Source organism: Pelophylax lessonae (assembly GCF_965119305.1).
Source record: "Pelophylax lessonae genome assembly, chromosome: 1".
NCBI lineage: Eukaryota > Metazoa > Chordata > Amphibia > Anura > Ranidae > Pelophylax > Pelophylax lessonae.
In genome coordinates, this window is record NC_138768.1 from 842045543 (window position 1) to 842072770 (window position 27228).

The 27228-nt window shown below is 43.7% G+C and overlaps 1 protein-coding gene across 1 annotated transcript in view; it reads left to right on the forward strand.

The window, feature by feature from the left end:
- DNAAF9 (dynein axonemal assembly factor 9) overlaps positions 1-27228 on the forward strand; it is a 230639-nt gene that overhangs the window by 184176 nt on the left and 19235 nt on the right. The window contains exons 29-34 of the mRNA XM_082269118.1: positions 5068-5105; positions 9849-9984; positions 12366-12452; positions 15598-15704; positions 17558-17632; positions 22655-22860. Coding sequence (XP_082125244.1) covers positions 5068-5105; positions 9849-9984; positions 12366-12452; positions 15598-15704; positions 17558-17632; positions 22655-22860 — 649 coding nt within the window. The remainder of the gene's footprint in view (positions 1-5067; positions 5106-9848; positions 9985-12365; positions 12453-15597; positions 15705-17557; positions 17633-22654; positions 22861-27228) is intronic.

Consider the following 27228-nt stretch of genomic DNA (forward strand, 5'->3'; position numbering starts at 1 on the left):
ACAATGTAATGCACTGGGGCCCACCCCTACCTGCCCACATCAGGTATCCCCATCACAGTGTTCCCTTACATCAGGTTCCCCCATCACAGTGTCCATATACATCAGGTGTCTGTATCACAGGGTCCCCATATACATCAGGTGTCTGTATCACAGGGTCCCCATATACATCAGGTGTCTGTATCACAGGGTCCCCATATACATCAGGTGTCTGTATCACAGGGTCCCCATATACATCAGGTGTCTGTATCACAGGGTCCCCATATACATCAGGTGTCTGTATCACAGGGTCCCCATATACATCAGGTGTCTGTATTACAGGGTCCCCATATACAGCAGGTGTCTGTATCACAGTGTCCCCATATACATCAGGTGTCTGTATCACAGTGTCCCCATATACATCAGGTGTCTGTATCACAGTGTCCCCATATACATCAGGTGTCTGTATCACAGGGTCCCCATATACATCAGGTGTCTGTATTACAGGGTCCATATACATCAGGTGTCTGTATCACAGTCCCCATATACATCAGGTGTCTGTATCACAGGGTCCCCATATACATCAGGTGTCTGTATCACAGTGTCCCCATATACATCAGGTGTCTGTATCACAGTGTCCCCATTCACATCAGATGTCCCCATCTATCACAGGGTTCCCATTCATCAGAATTGTGCCCCCCCTTCATCCTTGTACTCAAAGTTCACAAATACTGTTCCCACATACAATGAAGGCAGCTCCTCCCTCCTTTCCCGTGCTGAGACTGAGGCAAGTTCTCAGTCTCAGTGCTGGTCCTCTTCCGCCCCCTGCAGGAGGGAGAAGAAAGCTGAATTCTCTCTCCAGCAGAAGCAGTTACTCCTGTCAAAGAAGAGCAGCATGAGCAGCCAAATCACCAGTGCACCCCCCCCCCATTTCCCACCCTTTTTTTTGATCATGGGCCCCCCTCTTGCACTTGGGGTCCCTGAGCAGTGCCCCTGGTTACACGTGTGGTCAGACCAGTCGGTACACTTATTTAATGACTTGATTTTTTTTCCTTTTTGTTCAGTAAGGATATGGATTGCAGTGTCTAATATACAGATAGCCACTCAAGTGCACACCCACACATTTACAATAATAACAGAAGTCTAAAAAAGAAACAAAAAGAAGTATTCCCCAAAAATTGTCAGGTGTCCAATTTGTCCGCCGCAATGTCGCAGTCCCACTAAAAATTGCCGATTGCCGCCATTGCTTGTAAATAAATAAATAAAAGTTCCATAAATCTTTCCCCTAGTTTGTAGACGCGATAACTTTTGCGCAAACCAATCAATATACACTTATTGGGATTTTTTTTTACCAAAAACCGAATACACATTGACCTTAATTGATTAAATAATTTGATTTTTTTAATTTTTTTATTGGGAATGTTTTACAGCATAAAGTAAAAAAATTTTTGTTTTTTTTCAAAATTGTCGCTCTTTTTTTTTTTTGTTTATAGTGCAAAAAAATAAAAAATGCAGAGGTGATCAAATACCACCAAGAGAGCTTTATTTTTGGTGAAAAAAGGACATACATTTTTTTTGGGTACAGCATCGCACGACCGCGCACTTGTCAGTTAAATTAACGCAGTGCTGTATTGCAAAAAATGGCCTAGTCATGAAGGGGGGTAAAACCTTCCAGGGATGAAGTGGTTAACCTGGGTAAACACGGGCCAAATATCGGTAAACATCGGCTGTGAAAAAAAAAAAAAATGGCCACAATTCAGCCCATGTATATGTCTTCCTGTCCAACAGAAGCCGGCCAAAAACCAGCAGCCGACCGACTCCCAATCAGAGCTCTCAGCCAATGGCAGAGAGCGCTGATCTAAGTGTTCTGAAGGAGTGCCGTCCCCCAGTCGGAACACAACCGCTCAGCAGGGGAGATCACTGCATTAATGTCGGATGATTGGTACAGGGTCTTAGACCGGAGCTGGCCGTTTTTTTTTCAATGCAACCAGTAAGAAAAAATGTAGTGTGTACCAGGCTTTAGTCTTGCACAATTGTAGGCCCCTTTCACACGGGCAGTGCGCCCGACTGACTCCGTTTTTGCTCAGCGGGGATCGGTCACTTTTTCAGCCTTGGATCCATGGGTCGGATCCACCCGAAGACTGGAGAACCTAATCCCCTATGTAGCATCCATAGGGCAGCAGCACCGGTGACCTGTTTCTGGAGATCTGCATTTACCTTTGCTAAGGAGTAGTGGTTACGGGTGTTTACTTTGGATGTTGGCAATATAAGGTCTTAATAAATGGAGGATTGAGTACTGACTTTACCAGGATATCTATATTCAGAGGAGGTCATTTCAGACCCCATGAGTGTCCTCTGTAACAGGGTCATGACTACTACAATGTAAAGAAACAGGTGGCCGGGAGGCTCCAGCTCCAGTAATTTCCTACGCTAGGAATAAATGTTGGGCTGCAGATTAGTGGCAGTTAAGGATATATTATGAGTTGTGAGGTTTTCATGGTTGACATCGCCTCTGATTGCCCCTTTGTCCACCTGGGGGTGTTTATCCACTTGCCAACCACCAGCAGTACTGTGTTCTTTGATTTTATTCAATATTGTTTATTTCCTTCCTTATATGTTTTATATTGCATATTTAAGGGTAATGAGATTACAATCCCAGCCGTATAAACCATAGTAGATTTTTCTCCTAAAAAGCTGATTTTTGTTTTTATACATTTTTATTAATATCAGATTTAGTGCATTATTTGCAATTTTAAGTCTTCCGTTTTGCATAGCTTATTCTCGCTCCATCTGCAGTGGAATGACTTTCGGCTACGCAATTCGCAGACAATTGTGGTCTGATTATTTAGAACACTTACCTATGGTTTATGCCAGGGGTCTTCAAACTATGGCCCTACAGTTGTTCGGGAACTACAATTCCCATCATGCCTAGTCATGTCTGTGAATGTCAGAGTTTTACAATGCCTCATGGGAGGTGTAGTTTTGCAACAGCTGAAGGGCCGTAGTTTGAGGATCCCTGCTTTATGCTATACCTGGAGAAAAGGTAATCTTGCTTTCATTTTGTTTTATTTTTGCTTTCATGATTGAGCTACATATCACATTGCAATTATTGTTTTAAATTTGTATTTTATGAAGAGTTATCTTTTTGTGTCATTTCCATTTTGATCATATATTGTGAATACATGTCTTGTGAATAAATATTCTTATATATATTCCTTACTCTAGACTGTTTTCACTAAGATTGGTATATGCTTTTAAAAAGAAATTAATCAATTAAAAAGAATTCGCTACATATTGATTTGTGGAAATAAGTTGAGATTCTCCTACCTCACAGATCTTTGCTTATTGACATAATTAGACACTGTTATATTCAGAGCAGTATAAATATTCTGACAATATACTGCGGCAGGTCAGCTCTGTCCCGCGAAACAACCTAACTGTACGTCGCTTCGCAGGACCGTGAGTCGGGGCACGCGTGCCCATTCACCGCAGGGTAAGCTGATCTGCGGGTTCGGCGGCCACGATTGCCGCCAGACACCCGCGATCGCTCCCTGTAGAGACAGAAAGGTGGTCTGCCATTGTAAACACGGCAAACCATTGTTCTGTCAGCAATGAACACAAGAATCCTGTGTTCCTCCTATTTAGGAACAAAGATCTATGTGTTCACTCCATAAGTCCATCCCCCACGCAGTTAGAAAGCACCCCCTAGGGACACATTTAACCCTTTGATCGCCCTTGGTGTTAACCCCTTCCCTGCCAGTGTCAGTACCGTAACAGTGCATATTTTTTTAGTGTAATGTCACTGGCCTATCCAAAAATGTCAGTTAGGGGTCCGATCTGTCCGCCGCAATGTCGAAGTCCCGCTAAAAATCGCTGATCGCCGCCAATACTAATAAATAAATAAATAAATAAAAATGACATAAATCTTTCCCCTTGTTTGTAGATGCAATAACTTTTGCGCAAACCAATCAAAATACACTAATTGGGATTTTTTTTTTTTTTACAAAAAATATGTAGCAGAATACAAATTGGCCTAAAATGAATTTTTTAATTGGGAATGTTATATAGCAGAAAGTAAAAAATATTGTTTTTTTTTTTTCAGAATTGTTGCTCTTTTTTAGCGCAACAAATAAAAATCGCAGAGGTGATCAAATACCACCAAAAGAAAGCTCTATTTGTGGGGAAAAAAAGGGCATCAATTTTATTTGGGTACAGCGTCGCACGACCGCGCAATTGTCAGTTAAATTAACGCATTGCTGAATCGCAAAAAATAGCCTGGTCATTAAGGGGGAAAACCTCTGTCTTTAAATTTTACCTATAGGTAAGCCTAGAATAAGGCTCACCTATAGGTAGTTTAAATATCTCCAACATGTGCACCATTTTGGAGACAATTACTGTACATGCAGCAAGTGACATGACTGGTGCATTGCTCTGAAGACACCGCCACCCAGGCTGTTCCTTCAGAGCCCTGTGACATCAACGCGGCTTTGGCCAGTCACAGAGCTGGAGTCCGCAAACCCTGAAGCAAAACAGGTGAAGATGGAAGCTGTCTCCAGCAATGAAGGCTTCCTTTTCAGGTAAGATTCACATAATATGCTAGTATGCAATGCATACTAGCACATTATGCCTTTGCAGGTATGAAAAAAAAAAATGTGCAGCCGCTTTAAGCTGGTACTGGTTGTAGCATATGTACAGGCAGCACAACATTTTACCACCAATTTCCTTCTCCATCCTGTAGAAGCCAACCAACTCCATGAAATGCGTTGAGATGGAATGTCGCTTCGCCATTGGGCGTGGAATTGAAAACTATGTACTATTACATTTTATCTCTGATGGGTTAAAAAAGTACTTAGTAGTGTCAAGCGTGTCCTACATAACAGTGTTTTTAGTGCAATTGAAGTACCAACTTGTAACCTTTTAATGTCTTGTCCCAAATGTTATATTCCAGGATTCATATAAAAAATCGAATGATTTTATATATTTGTGACCCGTGTGTTATACCTGTAAAGTCTGAATATATTTTTTTTGCCTTTAGATTCTTTGCATTTGTCATACACACGTGTTAACTTATTGTTTTTCTTCTTCCTGAAGGTTTTATTTCCCCAAGTTCCTGGAACAGTGTGCACAAGGTATTCTTTATCTCTTTATTATGATTACATTTGCAAGGTTTCATCTAAACTGACTTTGTAGGTTTTTGTCTATTAGGATGGGAATAGTGAGATGAAAGGGTCTCTATTGAAAGGCCTGCCTTCCCTATTAATAAATGGCTTTTATGAATGGAGGAGGGTGGTGGGAAGGGTGGGCATAGTCCTTCTTTTTAGTGCCAGGTCCAGTGGCTCATATTAAGCTGCAATCTTCCCATGCTGCGGACTATCTGGAGGGGGAAAGGGGGGAGGGGGGGTCAGAGTAATGGGAATTGCAATGAACAGAGCAGCCATCAGTGCAAGGCACACTTTTCAGTCTATATAAATACTGTTCCTGGTGCTAATTTAATAAAAAAAAAACGTAAAACTTAAAGTAGTTGTAAGCCTGTGAAATTAAAAATGAGCAAAGCATATCCTTTTATAGTATGCACCTACGTTAATCCAAAGCACCTAGTGTGGTTTCTTTCTGATCCTGCTTCGCTCTATCTGCTTGAGTCACTTCGGACAGATTATGGGGACACCACAGAATCCCAGGGGACCAGCCCTGTCCCCCTTCAGCACACAGAGGGTGATTGACAGCCTTAGCTGTGCATATTTCCCTATGAGACTGTGTAAAGTGGAGGAAAAGTGTCCATTCCAGTGGCGGCTGGTCATATGGGGCACAAGGGCACCACCCCCCCTATCCATGCGTCCGGCCCCCTAATCTACATGCGGGACACTGGACGCATGGAGTTTAATGGGGCTTTTTTTTTTTTAACCATGTGATTAGAGCCAGAGGCTCTCACAGGCTATAAAAAAGGGTGGGATTGGGGCGCAGAGCAGTGCGCCCCGAGCCCACCCAGTTGTGTGACAATAGCAAATGAAAATTCGCTATTGTCACACGGATCCTCCTCCTTTCCATTCAGGAAGCGGGTTTTGAGACCCGTTTCCCGATTGGCCGAAAGGAGAAGCCATGGCATTGGGCATGGAGGAGGAGATGCAGAAGACAGGGAGAAGAAGCCGCCGCGCGCCTGCTGCTGCATCTAGGCATGGTGAGTGAGTGGGGTGGGGGGGGGTCCTGCCTGTCCTGTCCTATCCTCTCCTCTCCTGTCTCGCTGTGGTCCGGGGGGGGATGGTGTGTGGCCTGGTGTGGTCCGGGGGGGGGTGTATGGTGCGGTCGGTCTGCCTCCCCCGGCCCATGGAGTACCAGCCGCCACTGGTCCATTCCCTCCTCTCAAGTCTCGGATTACACTCTGCTCTCCTCCCTGTGCTCTACAGTGTGTAGTGTCAGATCCCCACCATCTGCTTTCTGGAGCTGAGAAATAGCCTTTGGTCTGTATGCTTTGAGCGATTGTAAAGAAGAGAGCTCCACAGATAATTGGGTACAACTTAAATAGAGAGATAAAACAAATCCTCCTATCACCTGAGGCTTGTCACTTCATTGGGTTTATGCAGAGGTTTACAACTACTTTAAGGTTAATTTCCTGGAGTAATTAAAAACAAAGAACTACCACCATAATGGAACATTCCAGTGTGAAAGGGCCCTAAAAGAACCTTGTGCCAAAAGAAGCAATGCTGGCTGCCATTGCTGACCACCTTCTGATGTGGCTAATTTCTTGGCTGTCATGCTGATCCCTGGCGTTAATACTCTGACCTAGAACAAGTATGCAGATCAGGAGTTCACTTGCTGCATGGTGGCTCAGCGCCTCATATAAAGTTAAAATAAAATATTGAATCCAGAGACAGCCAGAAAAGCAGCCTTTTCAGAAGGAGCTCGGCAGTGGCATATTTTTTCTCCGTACAGGTTATCTTTTATATACAGTAAAACCTTGGATTGGATTGTGAGCATAATTCGTTCCAGAAACATGCTTGTAATCCAAAGCACTCTTATATCAAAGCGAATTTCCTCATAATAAATAATGGAAACTCAGATGATTCGTTCCACAACCATTTATTCATAAGTTCTTCGTTTTATAGTCCGTATAAAAGGATTATAGCAATGTGATAGGTTGTGTAACCATAAAATGTCCACCCACAAATGGCGCCTCTACAAGGGGATTAGAACCCGAATCCAGCAGCAGCTAGAGAGTATAAAAGAGAAGAGAGGTCCCTCTAAGTGTAGCAATATGGTTACATTTAATAAAGGTACAATATTTAACAACTCACATGGTTGATGATTAAAAGAGGCAGTATACAGGCATCCGGGGTAAAGCTGTCCACATAGACTGTCCTTCTCACCACCGGCAGTCTGCAGTCGTGACCAGAAGACTACTCTGCAGTAGAGAGATCTGAAAGCTAGTCTTAAAGCGCTCAAGGAGCGCAGCGTGGAAGGGATGATGTTGATGGTGGTGTGGAGGATGGTCTATGTCAGGGGTGGCGAACAAGTTCGACAAAAGGAGCCAAAATTTTAAACTGTGAGAGTCAGAGAGCCACACCACGCAGTGACCTGCCAAAACAGACAAACACACATAAATGTCCCCCATCAGAGACCCCCACACACATAAATGTCCCCCATCAGAGACCCCTGCACAATAATGTCCTTATCAGAGACCCCCACACACATAAATGTCCCCCATCAGAGACCCCCACACACATAAATGTCCCCCTTTAGAGACCCCTGCACAATAATGTCCTTATCAGAGACCCCCACACACATAAATGTCTCCCATCAGAAACCCCCACACACATAAATGTCCCCCATCAGAGACCCCCACACACATAAATGTCCCCCATCAGAGACCCCTGCACAATAATGTCCTTATCAGAGACCCCCACACACATAAATGTCCCCCATCAGAGACCCCCACACACATAAATGTCCCCCATCAGAGACCCCTGCACAATAATGTCCTTATCAGAGACCCCCACACACATAAATGTCCCCCATCAGAGACCCCCACACACATAAATGTCCCCCATCAGAGACCCCCACACACATAAATGTCCCCCATCAGAGACCCCTGCACAACAATGTCCTTATCAGAGACCCCCACACACATAAATGTCCCCCATCAGAGACCCCCACACACATAAATGTCCCCCATCAGAGACCCCTGCACAACAATGTCCTTATCAGAGACCCCCACACACATAAATGTCCTCCATCAGAGACCCCCACACACATAAATGTACCCCATCAGAGACCCCCACACACATAAATGTACCCCATCAGAGACCCCCACACACATAAATGTCCCCCATCAGAGACCCCTGCACAATAATGTCCTTATCAGAGACTCCCACACACATAAATGTCCCCCATCAGAGACCCCCACACACATAAATGTCCCCCATCAGAGACCCCCACACACATAAATGTCCCCCATCAGAGACCCCCACACACATACATGTCCCCCATCAGAGACCCCTGCACAATAATGTCCTTATCAGAGACCCCCACACACATAAATGTCCCCCATCAGAGACCCCCACACACATAAATGTCCCCCATCAGAGACCCCTGCACAACAATGTCCTTATCAGAGACCCCCACACACATAAATGTCCCCCATCAGAGACCCCCACACACATAAATGTCCCCCATCAGAGACCCCTGCACAACAATGTCCTTATCAGAGACCCCCACACACATAAATGTCCCCCATCAGAGACCCCCACACACATAAATGTCCCCCATCAGAGACCCCCCCTCCTCACCTGCTGCTGTTGATATGCGCAGGGGAAGATGTCAGCGGGCGGCTGTCTCGGCTGAGCTGAGCTCTCGTCAGTCACTCAGACACGTGACAGGCAGCTGAGGCGGGAGGGAGACACACGGGTCCCCACGCTCTCTGGCCCGTGCAGTGTTGGGAGATGGGAGACGTGATGTCGCAGCCTGGGGGCGGGACTACGCGCTTGGAGATCTCTCCTCAGAGGTCCCGCAGCATCCAAACTTGGCAAAGACTACTAGAGCCACAGTATACCAAATAATAATGATAACCAAAGAGCCGCATTCAGTTTGGCCGGGAGCCGCATGCGGCTCGAGAGCCGCGTGTTCGCCACCCCTGGTCTATGTGGACAGCTTTACCCCGGATGCCTGCATACTTAGATGTGCCTGTTTTAATCATCAACCATGTGAGTTGCTAAATGTTGTACCTTCATTAAATGTAACCATATTGCTACACTTAGAGGGACCACTCTTCCCGTTTATACTCAAGACATCGCTTGTTAATCAAAGTCAAAATGTATTTAAAAATGTTGCTTGTCTTGCAAAGCGCTCTTAAACCAAGTTACTCTCAATCCAAGATTTTACTGTAATTGTAACTGATTTCCTTCCCGCAGCCGTTTAGTAAGGATGCTCTTTTCACTTCTTGATATACAGCAAACCCCTAGGGAGCGCACATACTAATTTCTGTGTGCAACATGATCATCGTGATATGGTAATGTGTAGAAAATGAGAAAATTGAATCCAAAAAGTGCTTTATTAGATGGTAGATAAAACAGATATTGGATGAATTGGTATTGTATTAAATGGTTCTTCCTGCAGACAATGAGGTTGATTTACTAAAGCTGGAAAGTGCAAAATCTAGTGCAGCTCTACATAGAAACCAATCGGCTTCCAGGTTTTATTGTCAAAGCTTAAATGAACAAACTGAAGTTTTAATTGAACAAACTGAAATTAGAAGCCGATTGGCTACTATGCAGAGCTGCACCAGATTTTGCACTCTCAGGTTATAGTAAATCAACCCCATTGTGTCAAATCAGGGCCACTATCTATTCTAAAGTCCTCTAATCTGTTCTTCTATATTGCAGGCATCGTGAGTGCTATAGCGCTGACCAGTCTGACTTGTGAGCAGAGGCATCCGTCCCTGGTCCTCCTGCAGAAACTACTGCGGACGGTGAATCCTGGTGCTGCCTTCATCTTGGCTGAGAAAGGTGTGATCACCAGGTGAGGAGCATTCAGACTAAGATGTCATCTGCTAATCATCACTCCTCCATCCAGCTAGGAGGGTTCATGTCATTTCTTAACCTGTGGGAATAGGAGTTGTAAAATCAGCAACCCAGTGAGCAGAGGGATGGTGGACTTAAAGCGCAACACCATAAATTAAAATCTACCCTTGCAGCACCCTCCAAAGTCTTGGGGGGCAGGGATAAAGTGTACTACTTACCCTATCTTTTGGTCCGATAAGCTCCAGCCCTGTCTCTACCCAAAGCTCCAGGCTGTGGACAGACCCTCAGTGTCACCAGGTACAGTGCAGGGCTATTAACCCCACCTTGTACATGAAAAAGGTAAGTATGTGTCCTTGGCTGGGAGAACCTTAGAAAGGAAGCATTTTTGGACCAGTTACATGGATTGAGGAAGCCTGCTGCAGCCAGAAAAAAAGGTATTGCAACTTATCCCCACATCCCTAGACTAAACACGCATTTAGGTCTTGCAAAGAACCTTCGCCATGCTTCATGGTTGCCTGCACACTGCTCTCCAGCCCTTCCAAAAACAAACTGTCTCATGTCATCAGTAAAGAGCACCTGGTGCCATGTTTTTGTACCCCCTATGTTTTATGTGCATGGTTGAGTCGTATCATACAAGGCGGGGAGGTTTGGGACTTTAAATGAAGCGCACGGTGGGATTGGCCATGCGCCCCCATCCCTAATCGAATGCAAAAAGAAGAAGGGTTGGGACTTTGAATGAGGGACATGGCTAAGCTGGCAGGAAAAGTCACACATTTATTGTACATACAGGTATGAAACATAACATATGAAATATGCATAATCAGTTACATAGGCTAGTAGAGGAGTCCCCAATTTCACATTCATAAAACCAACAAGGTAAGTATGTCAATAAAATATTACAGTAGTAAAGTATGTTCGTAGTATCAATAAAGCAAATAATGAGGGAATAATGAGCTATATCGAAGCATCGTAGACTCAACATGTTTCGTGGACCCAATCAGTTGAGTCGTAAGCCTTGTTTCCACGCCCAATGCATGAAAACATAAGAAATTGGATGCAGGTGCTCTGGACTGATGAGTAAAAATGTGAAATATTTGGCCCTAGCAGGAGGCAGTTTGTTGGTAAAGGGCTGGAGAGCGGTACATAAATGATTGTCTGCAGACAACAGTGAAGCATGGTGGAGGTTCCTTGCAATTTTGGGGCTGCATTTTTGCAAATAGAGTTGGAGATTTGGTCAGGACAAATGGTGTCCTCAATGCTGAGAAATACAGGCAGATACTTATCCATCATGTCATACCATCAGGGAGGTGTGTGATTGGCCCCAAATGTATTCTGCAGCAGGACAATGACCCCAAACATACAGCCAATGTCAAATCCTGGAAGTGATGGTTTGGCCTCACAGAGCCCTGATCTCAACATAATGGAGTCTGTCAGGGATTACATGAAGAGACAGAAGGATATAAGGCAGCCTATGTCCACAGAAGATCTGTGTTTAGTTCTCCAAGATGTTTGGAACAACCTACCTGCCGAGTTCCTTCAAAAACTGTGTGCAAGTCTACCTAGAAGAATTGATGCTGGTTTGAAGGCAAAGGGTGATAACACCAAATATTGATTTGGATTTCTCGTCTGTTCATTTACTTTTCATTTTTTTTAATCGATAAAAAAAAATAAACCATTAACCTGTCACCCCAGCCGCAAGAATCCAAGGATCCGGTGTAGACACATACAGTAAACCCCCCTCCATTGCGGGGGTTACGTTCCGGACCCAGCCGCGAAAAGTGAAATTCCGCGAAATAGAAAAACCCTATTAAAATGCATTGTAGGCATGTTTATTTTACTGTCACTGTACGTGTAAAAGCATTTTAAGGTCTTTAAACACACTTTTAAAACAATAGAAACTCATTTAAACACATAAAAGATACTGAGAGACATAGCAAGAGCTATGGAAAACACAAAAATATTTCATTTTTAATGATTTATATAGTAAAATAACATTACAAAAAAAAACGCGAATTACCGGGACCGCAAAAACTGAACCGCGACGTAGCGGGGGATTACTGTATTCGCATTGTGATGGACGCCTTATAGTGGCGCAGTAGCAATGAATGCTGGCCGTGTTAACTTAACACTTTGCTTTTAGTTTTGAATTCAGTGTATAATTTTATGCTGTTTAATGTTTATTATGATACAGATGCCCTCAGCGCCCCATGTCATACGTTTCCTGCTCATTAAAGTTAGATTGTCAATCGAGGACGCTGATCCCTTTACTCTCACCATTTCTTGCATTCGTTTTCCAGGATGTAATAAAATGTTCCATTTAGAAGCTGAGTATCCTAAAATGACTCTTTTTTTTTTTTTTGCCTTTCCTTTCCTCGGCAGAAACGAGGACATCGAGCTGGTCCTTTCTGAAAGCAGCTTTTCAAGCCCTCAAATGTTAAGAACTCGATATTTGATGTACCCGGGCTGGTAAGTGAAAGGAAATCCGAATACTGCGATATTACTCTGACAGATCAGGCATTCCCTTTGATGTTCTGATCCGTTCTCTGACTAAGCCCATTAGACCGGTACTGATTGCTGGTGACAGCTGTGTGAGGTATACAGTCTTCATGTAAAAACGGGGGCCCTAACCCCCCGGGCTGCGGACCGGTACCGGTCCATGGCCTGGTAATAACTGGGCCGAACAGCGGACCCACTTTTAGGTCAGTGTAGAACTGTAAATCAGATAGCTATGCTGCCCATTAACCCTTTGTACTCTCTATAATCCTATTACTATGGAATGGATATTCCTCAACACTGATATACAGTGAAAGGATCTGGCTCAGCCTGCCCTTGACTGTCTTGTCACATGCTGTTTGAAGGTCTCCATTGAAAAGGAACCTTCCTCTCCTCCATTGACTCATGTTCCATCCAGGCCGGCCAATCAGAGCATGCGCACTTTGCATCCAGGCCAGCCAATCAGAGCATGTGCACTTTATAGTGCAGTCCACTTAAGGCCCAGGTTTGAAAAAAAAAAAAAAAGTTATGCCTTTAATTATGCCTTAAGGTTGGCCATAAATTGTAAATTCAATTTAAAGCTGAACTCCAAGAAGGCACTTTCTAATATGTGCTTGTTTACTAAGGGTTAAAGGAGTTGTAAAGGCAGAAGGTTTTTTTTTTTTTGGGGGGGGGGGGGGGGTTTTATCTTAATGCATTCACCACTTCTGGACCGGGCCTTTTTCTGACACTTGTTGTTTACAAGTTAAAATCAGTTTTTTCTTTTGCTAGAAAATCACTTAGAACCCCCAAACATTATATATGTATTTTTTTTAGCAGAGATCCTAGAGAATAAAATGGAGATCGTTGCAATATTTTTTATCGCACAGTATTTGCGCAGTGGTCTTAAAAACGCAATTTTTTAAAAAAAAAAAATACACCTTTTTGAGTTGAAAAAAATAAAAAAACAGTAAAATTCCCCTTAGGTGACATTTTAAATAATTCTACAGGTCACATAGGAGGTCTAGGGCTCCCATTATTTCTCTAACAATCACGGCAATACCTCATATGTGTGGTTTTAACACCGTTTACATATGTGGGCGCGACTTGCGTATGCGTTCGCTTCTGCGCGTGAGCCAACGGGGACAGGGCGCTTTAAATTTTTATTTTGTAATGTAATGTAAACATCCCTTGTAATATAAATAAGCACGACAGGACCTCTTTAATGTGAGATATGGGGTCAAAAAGACCTCCGATCTCACATCTACACTAAAAAACAAAAACAGAAAAAAAAGGCATTTTTTTTTTTGAAAACAAAAAATGGGCTCTTTAAGGCCGTTGCTAGGAAGCGACATATGATGTCGCTCTGGTCCTCCAAGGCCATAGAGTAGAGTGGGGGCCATGTTGCCATCACCCGACTTCCTGCCTCAGCAGACCGGATCTTTTTCCCTGCTGTCGACAGCTCCAGAAAGCGGGGAAAACGACCGGGGGGGGGGGGGGAATGGCGCACCTCTCCTCCGCCACCCATAAAGATAATTCCATGGCGAATCTGCCGCTGGGACCACCCTTATGTTAATGCAGACTGTCCGCCATTTAATAAAACAATACCAGAGTTATGGCAGCTATCTGCAGCCATAACCCCAGTATCTAATGTCAAAGGACCGACGTAAATACACGGTGGACGGTCCGTAAGTGGTTAAGATAATAAACCTTCTGTGTGCAGCAGCTCCCCTCTGCCCCCCATGCTGTCCTGAACCCTCTCACAATCCAGCCATGTCCATGACTGTCTTAGCCATCCGGGACTCCACTCCTCATTGGTTAAGACACAGCTGCGGCGCCATTGGCTCCCGTTGCTGTCAGTCAAAGTCAGCTAGCCACTCAGGAGAGAGAGGGGGCGGGACTGAACTGCAGCTCCGTGTCTGAATGAATACATGGAGCTGTGATTTGGCTCGAGTGCCCCCCAAAGGAAGCTGCAGGATAAATGGAGAGGATTAATCTCCCTGACGGGGCACAGACCACAATAAGAACTGACAGGGGCTCTAATCCCTCTCTATCCAAAACTAAATAAAACGTTTTGCATTTATTTATGCTTTAACCATTTCTGGACCGCTAGATTTTCCCCCTTAATGACCAGGCCATATTTTGCAATTCGGCACTGCGTTACTTTAACGGACAATTGCGGTGTCGTGCGACGCAGTACTTAAATAAAATTGATGTCCATTTTTTTCCAACAAATAGAGCTTTCTTTTGATGGTATTTGATCACCTGTGCGATTTTTATTTTTTGCGCTATAAACAAAAAAAAGAGCGGCAATTCTGAAAAAATAAAAACAATATTTTTCACATTTTGCTATATAACATTCCCAAATAAAAATTTAAAATAGAAATTTTTTAACATTTTAGGCCAATTTATTTTCTGCTACATATTTTTGGTATTTTTATGGCTGTCTGGAGCACTCCTTTACATACAGAAACTTTTTTCAAATGGTCATATCAGACTGGTAGTCTAGCACTGAAAATACAAAGAATCATTATCCAATATTCAATTTTCCTGAAATGTGTTTGTCACCCCAGCTGTGTGTTCTATGCATGTAGCGCAAATGACTCAGATCTCACGTTGATTGCACTGTCCACCTCCCTGTTATTGATACGCATTACTTGCCATCTGCAGATAGGAACAATTTGCTGGTATGTTAATACTGCAGTTTGGCATTTACTATTGTTTTTCAGCATTAACTCTTTGCTGGAGAATATCTTTGTTAGACATTTCAGTGTCATACTATATCTATGGATTCGCAGTGTTGTCATCGTAGGACAGAAAATTTGTTAAGACTGCATAAACACCCCAAACAAATTTCCATAACATTGGAGGGAGGTGTTCTGTAGTCTACCAAAAGAGCTAATAAGCTTATTAACTGATAACAAGCAGAGCGCAGTACAGGAACAGTACAGAGAGAGTATAGGAAGTTATGAGCTCACTGGATTTCTGGCAGAATCAACAAGTTGTTTTTTGTGGGGTTTTTTTTTTTTTTTTGCACTTGTGGACCTTCAGTTGTATAAAAAGAGCGCGAATAAAAACATTTTCATTAGGATTTAAATACACATTAACATGGTAAAAATGTTCTTGTTTTCTTGTTCAGGCACGACGGTCGATTTTTAGCAGGACCCCTGTCTCCAAAGATGGATCGTATCAGTGTGTGGTTCAGCCAGCCGCTGGAAAAGGCTCGGTTCATGACCAGATGTAAAGGTAAATCCTAGATGTGCTTTTATTTTATTTATTATAATCTTTATTCAAGACCAAATAACATGTCATATCAACATTTCCAGTAAAGCAAAATCATAGGTTTAAAGGACAAGTATAAAATGTGAAGTACACGTAGTACACAAGTGAATAAAAGGAGGAACAACGGTTGTATAGCACCGTATAGCACAGAATAACATTGGGGCTCTCCCCATTGGGGATCGAGGGTAGCCCCTATGATTCTGTCTCCAACTAGTATTTATATAAGAGAAAAAAAGAAAATTATTGACAAGAAAGCCTAGTAGCTAGCACTAGGCCAGCAAATACCAATGGGAGTGCTAGATTAACAACAGAGTAGTCTGGACAGCCCAAATGCTGCGGGCGGGGGGCAGAAAGTACCTCCAAAAATCCCCAGCACACCACCAACACCGGTGCCACTCTGAGGCGTATTATAAACACCGAAGGGGAGAAGCAGTGCCACCCTCAGGAGAGGAGGCCTCCCCCTCAGTGGTAAAACTGCATGTCAGGCTAGTGCATTGTTAATTAGTACCTAAACCAAGTTCCAGAAACAAGAAAAACGTAGTCATTGTTCAAAGAAAAAGTGAAAAGTAGTGATCGACCGATATTGTTTTTTTTTACTACCGATACCGATATTTTGGTCATCGGATATCGGTATCGGATGATATCTGCCGATATTTTCGGACATTACATTTTTTTTTTTTTTTTTAATGTCTACAGGTACTGTGGTGGAGGGATCTGGGGGTCTAAAAGACCCTAAACCCCTCCTCTGCACTTAAAGCATTAAAAACGCCAAGTTTGGCTGCTTTGAATGCTGTAAGATTTTGAATTTGGCGCTGCCAGTACCCGGAAATGATGTCATGACATGACATCACTTCCGGGTACTCAGTTGCGCCGAATTCAAAGAAATGGAGACTCGGTCAGACGGCGGCAGTGCAGATGGAGACCCGGTCAGGCGGTGAAGGTAGTATGCCCGGGTCTCCCAGTGGGACAGGAAACCCGAGCGAGCCGCGGGGGGGACGTCCCCGGGGCGTCCCCACCCGCTCCTTGTAATGACAGCTGAGCGGCTTCTCAGCCACATCGGTTGTCATTACAAGACAGCCGACCATTGGCTATGGATACCGGTACTGGGTGATGCCTCTAGCTGCTGGCATCACCCTGGTACATGCACTTTCCCGAAATTTCGGCAATATCGGTAAATCAAAAGCCGATTCGATTAGTGCCTCTGCTCTGTGTTTACATTAGGAGGCTTGCAGGTTATCAAATCACTGCTGAGAGGGGGAGCAAAATGAACTGAGCTACTGAAATTAAACTGAAAGTTTTAGGGCCTATATATATTAGTTTGTTCCGCTGCTGTGCGTTGCAGCAGCCCATTTATTTGGGCATGCATCATATTGGACCCACAAATCATGTATGCTGCATTTTATTTTTGGTTGGTTTGTTTGGCATTTTTTTGTTATTCAGGTAATTTTGATTTAAATTTTTTTTTTCCCTTAATTTTTCCCAGAAGAAAAAAAAAATGAAATTTAACATATTCATTATGCATGCTGCATTTTCAGCAGAGCACTGCGACACAAGTTAGTGCTTTTTTGCACTGCCATATAGGTGCTGGGAAGGTGGGTTGGGATGCTATTGCAGTGCATTGGTGTAAATGGACTCTTACTGTTGTAATCTTTGAAGATGAATTACATCACAGTGGTTTCAGCTACAGAGAGGTCAACAAGGGCTTGTTTTAATGCTCATTTATTTTACCAAATGATAACAGTTCCACTTTGTTTTTCTAAATTAACTTTTACATTGTTTGATGCATTCTTTACATTCTCTTCCTTCTTTCTTTGCAGCCATAAAGTCATCCGTTAAACCTTTCCCCTTCCGTGGTAACATTTACCATATAGTTGGGAGAGTCAAGTTTTTAGGTAAGCTGTTGTATATAGGAGATTAGTGTGTTCAGTATGTCTTGTGTTTATTGTATTTTATTTGTATGTATGTGTATTGTATGTTTTCTGTATTTACATGGCAGTTAGTTGGAAGCAGATGGTAAATACAGGAACCCCTTGTCTTCTTTTTTCATCCTATATATTTGTTTTCTAATTTTCCTTCCTGGTTTCTGACAGTTTATGCTGTAGAAAAGCAAGCAAGACTTTCTGTAGCTACTCCTAACACTCCTATTCATCTGTTGACGTGGCTACCTTCTAAACATCGACCTTATATCTTGGCCTCTTTGCTATCCTATTCACTGTCCCTTGAGGACAGCCTCAGTAAACAATGCAAATTGCACACCTTTATCCCCTTCCTTCAACAACCCATCCATTATTCAAGGCTCCAACCCACAATGGTGCCTCAACAAAGGTTTTATCTGCATTGGGCACTTCATCAGATCCACTGGTATACTGTAGTTTCTTCAAAATATTGCTTAGAAACTTTGCAGAGGTTGTGATCTGGGGATGTTTAGCTCTAGTGGTAGATGCATTTTATGATGTGAGTTTCTGTAAGTTCATACTATTTTTTTCTTTAAATCAAGAAGAAAAGTTTATTGATAATTCGCTCACAGAAACGTATAAAGCACAATCAAAAAGATCGTAAATTAAGCCACATTTTGGTTTACAGATCTCAGCCGGTTATTACAAATGCATTGGTAAACGTAAAATAGCATAAAAATATACAACCTAGCAGGATTTGCAGCCAAACCAAAATAAAGAAAGTAGCAACCCTAAAGCAAGCAGGAAGAGCCCTCCAGGGCCAGCAGTGGTTAAAGCAACAAACGGTCTAGTATCAAGTCTGTGGGAGCCATGCCAGGTGAGTTCAACCAAACCCCCCAAATTTTCATAAACTTGGACGGGGATCCTCTGTGTTGGTATATACATTTTACCATGCGTAGAGTGGAACCTAACTGTTCCAACCACATCTTACACGTCGGGGGTTCTTGTGTAATCCATTGCTTAAGTATAAGCAGTCGAGCCTGGAACAAAGCCCAAGCCGCTGCCTCCCACAGATATCTATCCTGCTCAAACTATTTTTAAGGGACTGGTAACCCACTTTTATTAAACAGAAAAACAAAGTTCTAGTTCAACAAAAACAGGTTACCAATGCAGGGGTTACAGTTTCTCACTGTAGAACAAGTAACTGAAAATACCAAGCCACTTGGCTTTTCAGTCACCAGCACCGCTGCTCTGTTTGGTCCCCCCGACCAAGGACTACTCTGACTCACTCACTCTGTGCTCCCAGCATCTTACTACTCAGGCTCCACTCCTGATCTCACTGGATAGGGTTCTCCCAGCACCCGGGCTCTCCCACTTTGGAGACTCACAGATCTCCCTCCTGGACTCTCTGGTTGCCTCAGCTCTCTTGGTCCTCTACTGACCCGCTTTGCTGTCCCAACTCTCCCAGTCCCATGGGTAAGGAAACCTCTCCAACATGAAGTCTTGTCTCCCCAGTAGGTCACCTCTATCCTGACACACCGGCTGTGTGTCCGATCAGCAGCAACTCCTACTGCACTGAGCTGTCCACAAGCCTGGCTTATAAAGATCCTGCACCCCTGTACCCTTAGACAGGCTGCAGGAGTCAAGCAAAGCCTGGACACATGATTGAAGGTTCTTTCTCACCCAAGACACTTTGGAACCTTTAAGCTCCAGGCCCCAACCCAGCGCTACCTAATCCGCAATAAACATGCTTCTCAAACTGCACCTTTGAGAATTTTGTGTCCTTTTTATACCAATTTGCGCATCTCGTACCGTGACAAAAATGTTTTGATCTCGCAAAATCACACATTTCCTCAGTGGCCTACACATAAAGCTGGGAGAATAACCTTCCCTCACTTATATGAAAAATGGTGCTGCCAGGTTATTGGCCAGAGGAGAGAAGTCTCTACAGACTACTCGCCACTCTTGACAAACTCCACCAAGCTCTCTTATATAAAAGCCTGGGAGACCAATATTAGGGAGATAATCAATATAGAAACGTTGAACAAATGGAACTCATGGGCATTATCAACATTTATCTCCGTTTCAAGGTCCTTTTCAAGACAATACCTTGTCCCATCCCTCTTCTTGATAATGTTCCCAGGCTCATCATCACTTTGCTAGTGGGGATGTGGACACCAAAGTATCATCTTCCACACCTTATGAGATTCTCTTATTTAAAAAAAAAAGTTGGAAGGGGCTCCAAATATTTTTATACACCTTACATGTTAAGGTGAACCCTTGCAGCATTTCTTACTGAACCTATCCCAGGCATCCCAGGGTACTTTCTGATATTAAAGCTGAATTTCAGATATGGCTATTTTTGCATCGTTACATTGGTACAGCTTGGATCAATGTAAGTATGTATGCGCCAGACCTGGCTGATCCCCATGAAATCCAGAAATCACTGTAGTAGGTAGCGCTACTACAGTGATTACCGCTTGCTTCTGGGTCTTGTGCTGAGTGGCTGCCCTGCTGCTTAGTGAACACAGGAGGCTTCTTGCTTGGCACAGGTGCCATTCAAAGAACACGCTTCTCCACTTTGTTCAATCTGAGAACGCTTTGCCTTCACGGCACGGGTGGACTCAATGACTGTTGATGGGGGAATACCTTCCACAGCACTGTTGTGTTCTGCTGTCGGGGAGCCTTCCTTGAAGGCAGAATACAATGATCAGTGTTTCTAGCTATAGCTGCTGATGGTGATTGCATGAAAAAAAAAAAATCAGACAGGCTGATTGTACTCTAGACGATCAATGCATTGACTTCAGTATAACCAGCCTGCCCATATATGGATTGATTCTTAGCTGGTCCTGGCTTACGGGTTTTTTAGTTTCAATAATTTTTATTAAGTGAAAAAGGGATTACAATATGATAAACAATCGCAGAGCATAAATTGGTGAATGAACAAAGGAACATGACTGCTACATAAGAAGTTTGACGCATGAACTAAAGTCTTATGCAGAGACGAGAAGCCTATCCCTCCAGGCACCCCAGGGGGATCAAACTGCACCCGGAGGAGGGATGTCTCCTGTAACAAAAATTGTAATAACAGCATGTATATAGTTCCTGGGACTATGCCCCAGCTACATCCTAAGGGTTTTTAAGGTGCAGGCTCTGATCCTGGCTTCCCACCTTTTTTCTCTCACACTCCAGTGCTCTATTCAGGAATAGCTGATCAACAGCCACCCACCTTAGCACAACTTTGTTTACACAGATTTACATTGCAGAAGAGGAAAAGGGTGTATGAGACAAATCCGGTCTGGTACTAAGTATGCTCGGTCTACCCCAGGTACCTATTGAGCTGCACAGTTATACTGTATTTAGACACCCTGCACAACTGCTACAACAGGAAAGTGAAGCTAAGCCTACGACAATGGATGTTTTACAGGTTTATTGACTGCATATCTCTTTCTGTGACTTCAGTAAGGGTTTTAAACAGCTGCATACTAGTTCCAGGTCCGTGACACAAAGTACAGAAGCCAAAAAAAATCAGGCAGCTAATATTTTATGTAAATTTGTCCCATTAAAGATTCCCTTTTAGTAGATGAATATTAGGCACCTCAGCTTAGAGTGTTCTCCTCGACTGCAGAACATATTAAAGGGTATCCTAGACAACCTTTTGAATTCAGTCAGGGGGCAGCACTGAAAGTGTCAGTGCTCGCACCCAGCTCATACCCGGTACCTCTCACAGGCAGGTACATGAATTGGTCTGTGTGTGCATTGGGAAAGGAGTGTCCACACTTGACGCTCCCTCCTCAGTGCACTCCCACCCTCCCCGGCCACTGTGCCGTCACATTAACACGTGCGAAGTCAAATTATTTTAATACCCGGGGTAGGCAGGACATGTTGGGGAACAGAGAGACTATTTTATTCAGTCTAATTGACGGATTTCGGATACATCCGATGCAGTATTTTGTCACTTAAAGCGGAAGTATCCCGCTTTTTGACACTTTTACCTACAGGTAAGCCTATAATAAGGCTTACCTGTAGGTACAATTAATATCTCCTAAACAGGCACGGTTTAGGAGATATTTGCAGTGCATGCAGCCGCTCACGCGAGCGGCGCATGCACTCTGAAGGTCCGTGGGGACCTTCAGTTTTGCTTGCCGGGAGCTTGCCGGAAAATCACAGCGCCGGAGCCGCCGAACCCGGAAGATACGCCGAGGGATCATGGCAGCGCCTGCAGCGATGTCCGGGGGTCCGTGTCGGGGCTTCGTTCTAAGGTAAGTAATACATAATGAGCTAGTATGCGATGCATACTAGCTCATTATGCCTTTGTCTTGCAGGTTTTTTTTTTTTGTTTGGGTGTACAACCGCTTTAAGTGTGAAGCCAAGCTAATGGGGAACTAGTCTCCCAGTTCTCCATCAGGCTCCACCCATCCACTGATGAGTATTTTCCGAAATATGGGTATTGCTTATATTTGGGTAATGATATCAACTGTATGTCGGGCTCATTTACCTACATTTAGCTTTCTGCTGGGAAATCTCCCATCGGACAGCTTAATGAGGCCTGGGGATACAGCACTGTGTGGGAAGCTGTCACATATATGACAGCTTCCCAGCACAGGCACAGACCGCTCTGAGTACTGGAGTACCTCTGTAGGTCAGATCAGCGTAGGTCCTAATTACCACCAATTTCTTAAACCCAGAACTGGCAGTAATTCTTTAAGAATTTGTCTCTGCCATAGCTTGCAAATTCTTGCAAATTCTTAAAGAGGTACTAGTAAGAACCACCTGAATTCACTGCACTTGTGTGTAATGTTGCCTACACTGGCACAAATGCTTGCCTGAAATAGGCACAGATAATTCTTCGGGAATCTACTGCTAGAAGCATGTTGTTAAGGCTGTTTTTAAATCCTCTGTATATATTCTTTAAAATTGGTACAAGTTATGGGCTACAAAGTTCCCAGCACAGGTTTTGAATCCTGGTTGTGTCTTAGAGGCCACATTATTTAGCAATGACCTTTTATTGTGTTAAAGATTCTGAGCAGATGGTGGAAGTTTGTCATCACACACTGAGCAACTCGTTGAGGCTTCTCCCAGCAGAGGAAGGACCATCCCCTCCACCGGACCCAAGACACGATGTGCGAGAGAACAGCATACACCACCACTGTGTCCTTGTCTTCACTGGCTGCTCACTGAAAGAGGAGGCGGTAAAGAACTGGCTGCGAGAGTGCGCCAAACAGGTGAGCACACGGGACTGGTGTGATATCACTCTATTGACTGATTTATTTGTGTGTGAAAAATTTAAGATTGAGCTATTAAGCTTTGTAAACAACTTCCTTTTTTCTTTCTTTTCTTTTTTACGGTTCAGCCAGGTTAATATGAGTAGACTACAACTCCACCAACTGTCTGGAAATGTACTTATTCATGCAGTATTCTGTTTGTACCTTTAGGTTAGGTTTACACTTGCGGTTGGGAATTGGTTGTTCAGTCTCAAGCTAACAAGGATTGGCGCCAAACTATGGTATTTAAAAAATCTCCATAGGCAACGCTTTAAACACTTCTACAGGTTACCAATTTAGAGTTACAGAGGAGGTCCAGTGCTAGAATTATTGCTCTCACTTTGATGTTCACGGCGATGCTTTACACATGTGGTGCGAATACCGTTTATATTTGTGGACGACTGGACGTGACTATGTATGTGTTCACCACTGCACGCGAGCATGGGGGGGATGGGGGCGCTTTTAAAAAAAAGATAATAATAATTTGTATTTATTTTATTAAATTTTTTTACATTTTTACACTGTCCCTTTTAAAAAGAACAAAAAAAAAAACTTGATCACCTCAATTGCTATCGCAAGGAATGTAAGCATCCCCTGCCATAATAATACAGCATGATAAGTCCTCTTTATGTAGAAATCTGGGTTCTACAAGACCTCAAACCTATCCTCTACCCTCAAAGGAGTTGTAAAGTCAGGAGGTTTTTTTTATCCTATGTGTTGCAGTCTCCCCAGTTCCCCCTAATACTTACCTGAGCCCCCTCTCTTTTCAACGATGTCCACAAGTTCCTCAGCCGTTCGGGGCTCTCTCTCCTGATTGGCTGAGACACAGCCACGGCGCGATTGGCTCCTGCCGCTGTCAATCAAAGTCAGTTAGCCAATCAGGAGAGAGAGAGGATGGGGCCGAGTGGCAACTTGGTGTCTGAATGGAGACATCGGGCTGCAGCTTGGCTCGAGTGCCCCCATAGCAAGCTGCTTGCTGTGGGGGCACTCGACAGGAGGTTGGGTCCAGGAGTGCCGAAGAGGGACCAGAGAAGGGGTGGATCTGGTCTGCTCTGTGCAAAACCAACTGCATAGGTAATTAGAGCCGAGACTGTGAGCCAGGCTTTCTTGTCCAACATCAGTGCCTGACCTCACAAATACGTTTCTGGAAGAATGGTCAAACATTCCCATAGACACACTCCTAAACCTTGTGGACAGCCTTCCCAAAGAGTTAAAGCTGTTATAGCTGCAAAGGGTGGGCCAACTCAATATTGAACCCTACAGACTAAGACAGAGATGACATTAAAGTTCGTGTGCGTGTGAAGGCAGGCGTCCCAATACTTTTGACAATATAGTGTGTATGAGGCTACAGAATAAGGAATTTCTAGGCAAAAGAATTCAGTGGGGTTTTTTTTTTAGGATAAAGGGCAAATGTTTTCAGGTCCTGCTTAGACACAACATTTCTAAATGACCACTATAACCTAACAAATCACTTTCTAAATTCAGATCTGTTGTACAACCAAACTGCTGTCAATCTTTTTTGGTTTTTTTATCAGTTTCAGAATATAGAAGGGTTGAAACCTCTGTTGTGTTTGTATTGTTATCATTGTCCATATTGGTAAGCTTACCCGTTCCTTCCTATCTTGTTGGCACCTTGACATACTGGGATTTCTCCAGGATAATTCTTTCTTTCCACAGTCCTTTTTTCTAGGAAACTGAAAGGGTAGGAGAGCCACACTAATTCCTACACCCTATAGAAGATTTTATTCATATACAGATCAGTCTGATGACTCTGAGTGTAGCTCCTATTGTTGGCCCTGAGGAAGGGGGAGTTTTGAGCTCCTGAAATGATTTGGATTTTGTTGCAGAATATGGACTGTGTGAACTAGTGTAGTACTCCCATCCTTTTCAATTTTTAACCACTTTACCACCGGAGGATTTTGCTGTCTTACGTCCAGGCCACTTTTTGCGATTCTGCACTGTGCGAATTTAACTGACAATTGCGCGGTCGTGCGACACCGTACCCAAACGAAATTTACGTCCTTTTTTTCCCACAAACAGAGCTTTCTTTTGGTGGTATTTGATCACCTGTGCGCTTTTTACTTTTTGCGCTATAAACAAAAAAAGAGCGTAAATTTTGAAAAAATAACAATATTTTTCACATTTTTTTATATGAAATTCCCCCACAAAAAATGTAAAAATCAAAATCTTTTTACATTTTTGGCCAATTTGTTTTCTGCTACCTATGTTTGGTAAAAAAAAATTGCAATAAGCGTATTTTGATTGGTTTTCGCAAAAGTTATTGCGTTTACTAACTAAGGGAAAGATTTCTGTCATTTTTGGTGGTTTTTTTTTTAACGAGTAATGGCGGCGATCTGCGATTTTTTTTTTTTTTTTTTTGCGGGACTGCGACATTGCGGCGGACAGATCGGACCCTTGACTGACATTTTTGACACTTTTGGGGGTACCAGTGACATTACTACAGTAGTCAATGCTATAAATATGCACTGTTACTGTAAAAATGACACTGGCAGGGAAGGGGTTAATTTTATTGGAGAGGGAGGGGTTAATGTATGCCTGGTGCTTACTGACGTGTGAGGGGGGAGGTGACTGAGTGACACAGGGACAGATAGCATGTTCAGCTATGCTGAACCCTGCAATCTGACCCTGTCTGTCTGTCACTTAGGAGATCCGCCCGCTTTGTTTACACAAGCGGGCAGATCTCCAGACTCGATTCCCCGACGATCGGGAAGAGCAGCGTCGATCGCCGCCGCTCCTCCCCTGGCCCGACTCCCGCTGTGACTGAATACAGCGGGAGCGAGCCTCCGGCGGCGCGCGTGCGCGGCCCACAAGGGGAGGAGTCCAGCGACATAGGTCTACGTCGCTGGACAGGAACGAGCCACTGCCGAAGTAGAGGCACAGTGAGCGGGGCTAAAGTGGTTAAGTAATCTCGTCTGAGGGTCCAGTAGGACACCATGGTTGTTGGTGAGCAGCTTCCAGTACAACACGCTACATATAACCTTACAACTAATCTTTACAAGATTCAGTGTTCTTCAAAAAGACTTAAGAAGGGTAGGTAGAAATGGACAGGTTCATTGAGCTGTTAGACAAATTTTTAAATTGGAAAAGGGGGGGTTTCACTTCTCTCCAGCTGAGGGAGAGACAACACCCGGGAGATGCTGCACCTTGAACCATTTTTTTTCTGCTATACTTGACAAAAACTACAACATTTCTCATCTTGAGGAACTTCTTTTTTGGATTCTACCAGTACAGCTAATCTATATGATTTAGCCTAAGCAGCCTTAGTTCCTGATGCGACTTAGAAACCTGGGGAAAACCTTTCACACATGGACTAGACAAAAGAAAGATACATGGTGACTTATCCTTGAAAAAAAACAATACCTATACAGCCGAAACGCGTAGGATAATCTGGACATTTTCCTCTGAACAAAGTTCCAATCCTGAAATACACGCATGGAACAACAGAGACAAATGTTCCTCAAAAGTCACCATTTTTCACCTTGTCACCTACCTTTCTAACTTCTTCACTTCTCTCACCGATGGACCTTAAACCCATCCACGACAAACTTGTCTATTACCTTGTAAAACTTTTTTGAAAATAAACTGTTCAATTTTTATTCTATGATACTTTACTTTGTTTACTCTTGCCCTTAACCACTTGCCGACCAGTCACGTTGACTGTTCTGCGGCAAAGTGGCTCGTTCCCGTCCAGCGACGTAGACCTACGTCGCTGGACTCCTCCCCTTGTGGGTGGCGCTCGCGCGCCGCCGGAGGCTCGCTCCCGCTGTTTTCAGTTACAGCAGGAGTCGTGCCAGGGGAGGAGCGGCAGTGATCACTGCCGCTCTTCCCCGATCGTCGGGGAATCGAGTCTGGAGATCCGCCCGCTTGTGTAAACAAAGCGGGCGGATCTCCTAAGTGACAAACAGTGACAGATTGCAGGGTTCAGCATAGCTGAACATGCGATCTGTCCCTGTGTCACTCAATCACCTCCCCCCACACATGTCAGTAAGCACCAGGCATTCATTAACCCCTCCCTCTCCAATAAAATGAACCCCTTCCCTGCCAGTGTCATTTTTACAGTAACAGTGCATATGTATAGCACTGATTACTGAAGTAATGTCACTGGTACCCCCAAAAGTGTCAAAAATGTCAGTCAAGGGTCCGATCTGTCCGCTGCAATGTCACAGTCCCGCAAAAAAAATCGCAGATTGCCGCCATTACTCGTTAAAAAAAAAGAAACACAAAATGACAAATCTTTCCCTTAGTAAATGTAATAACTTTTGCCCAAACCAATCAAAATACACTTATTGTGATTTTTTTTACCAAACA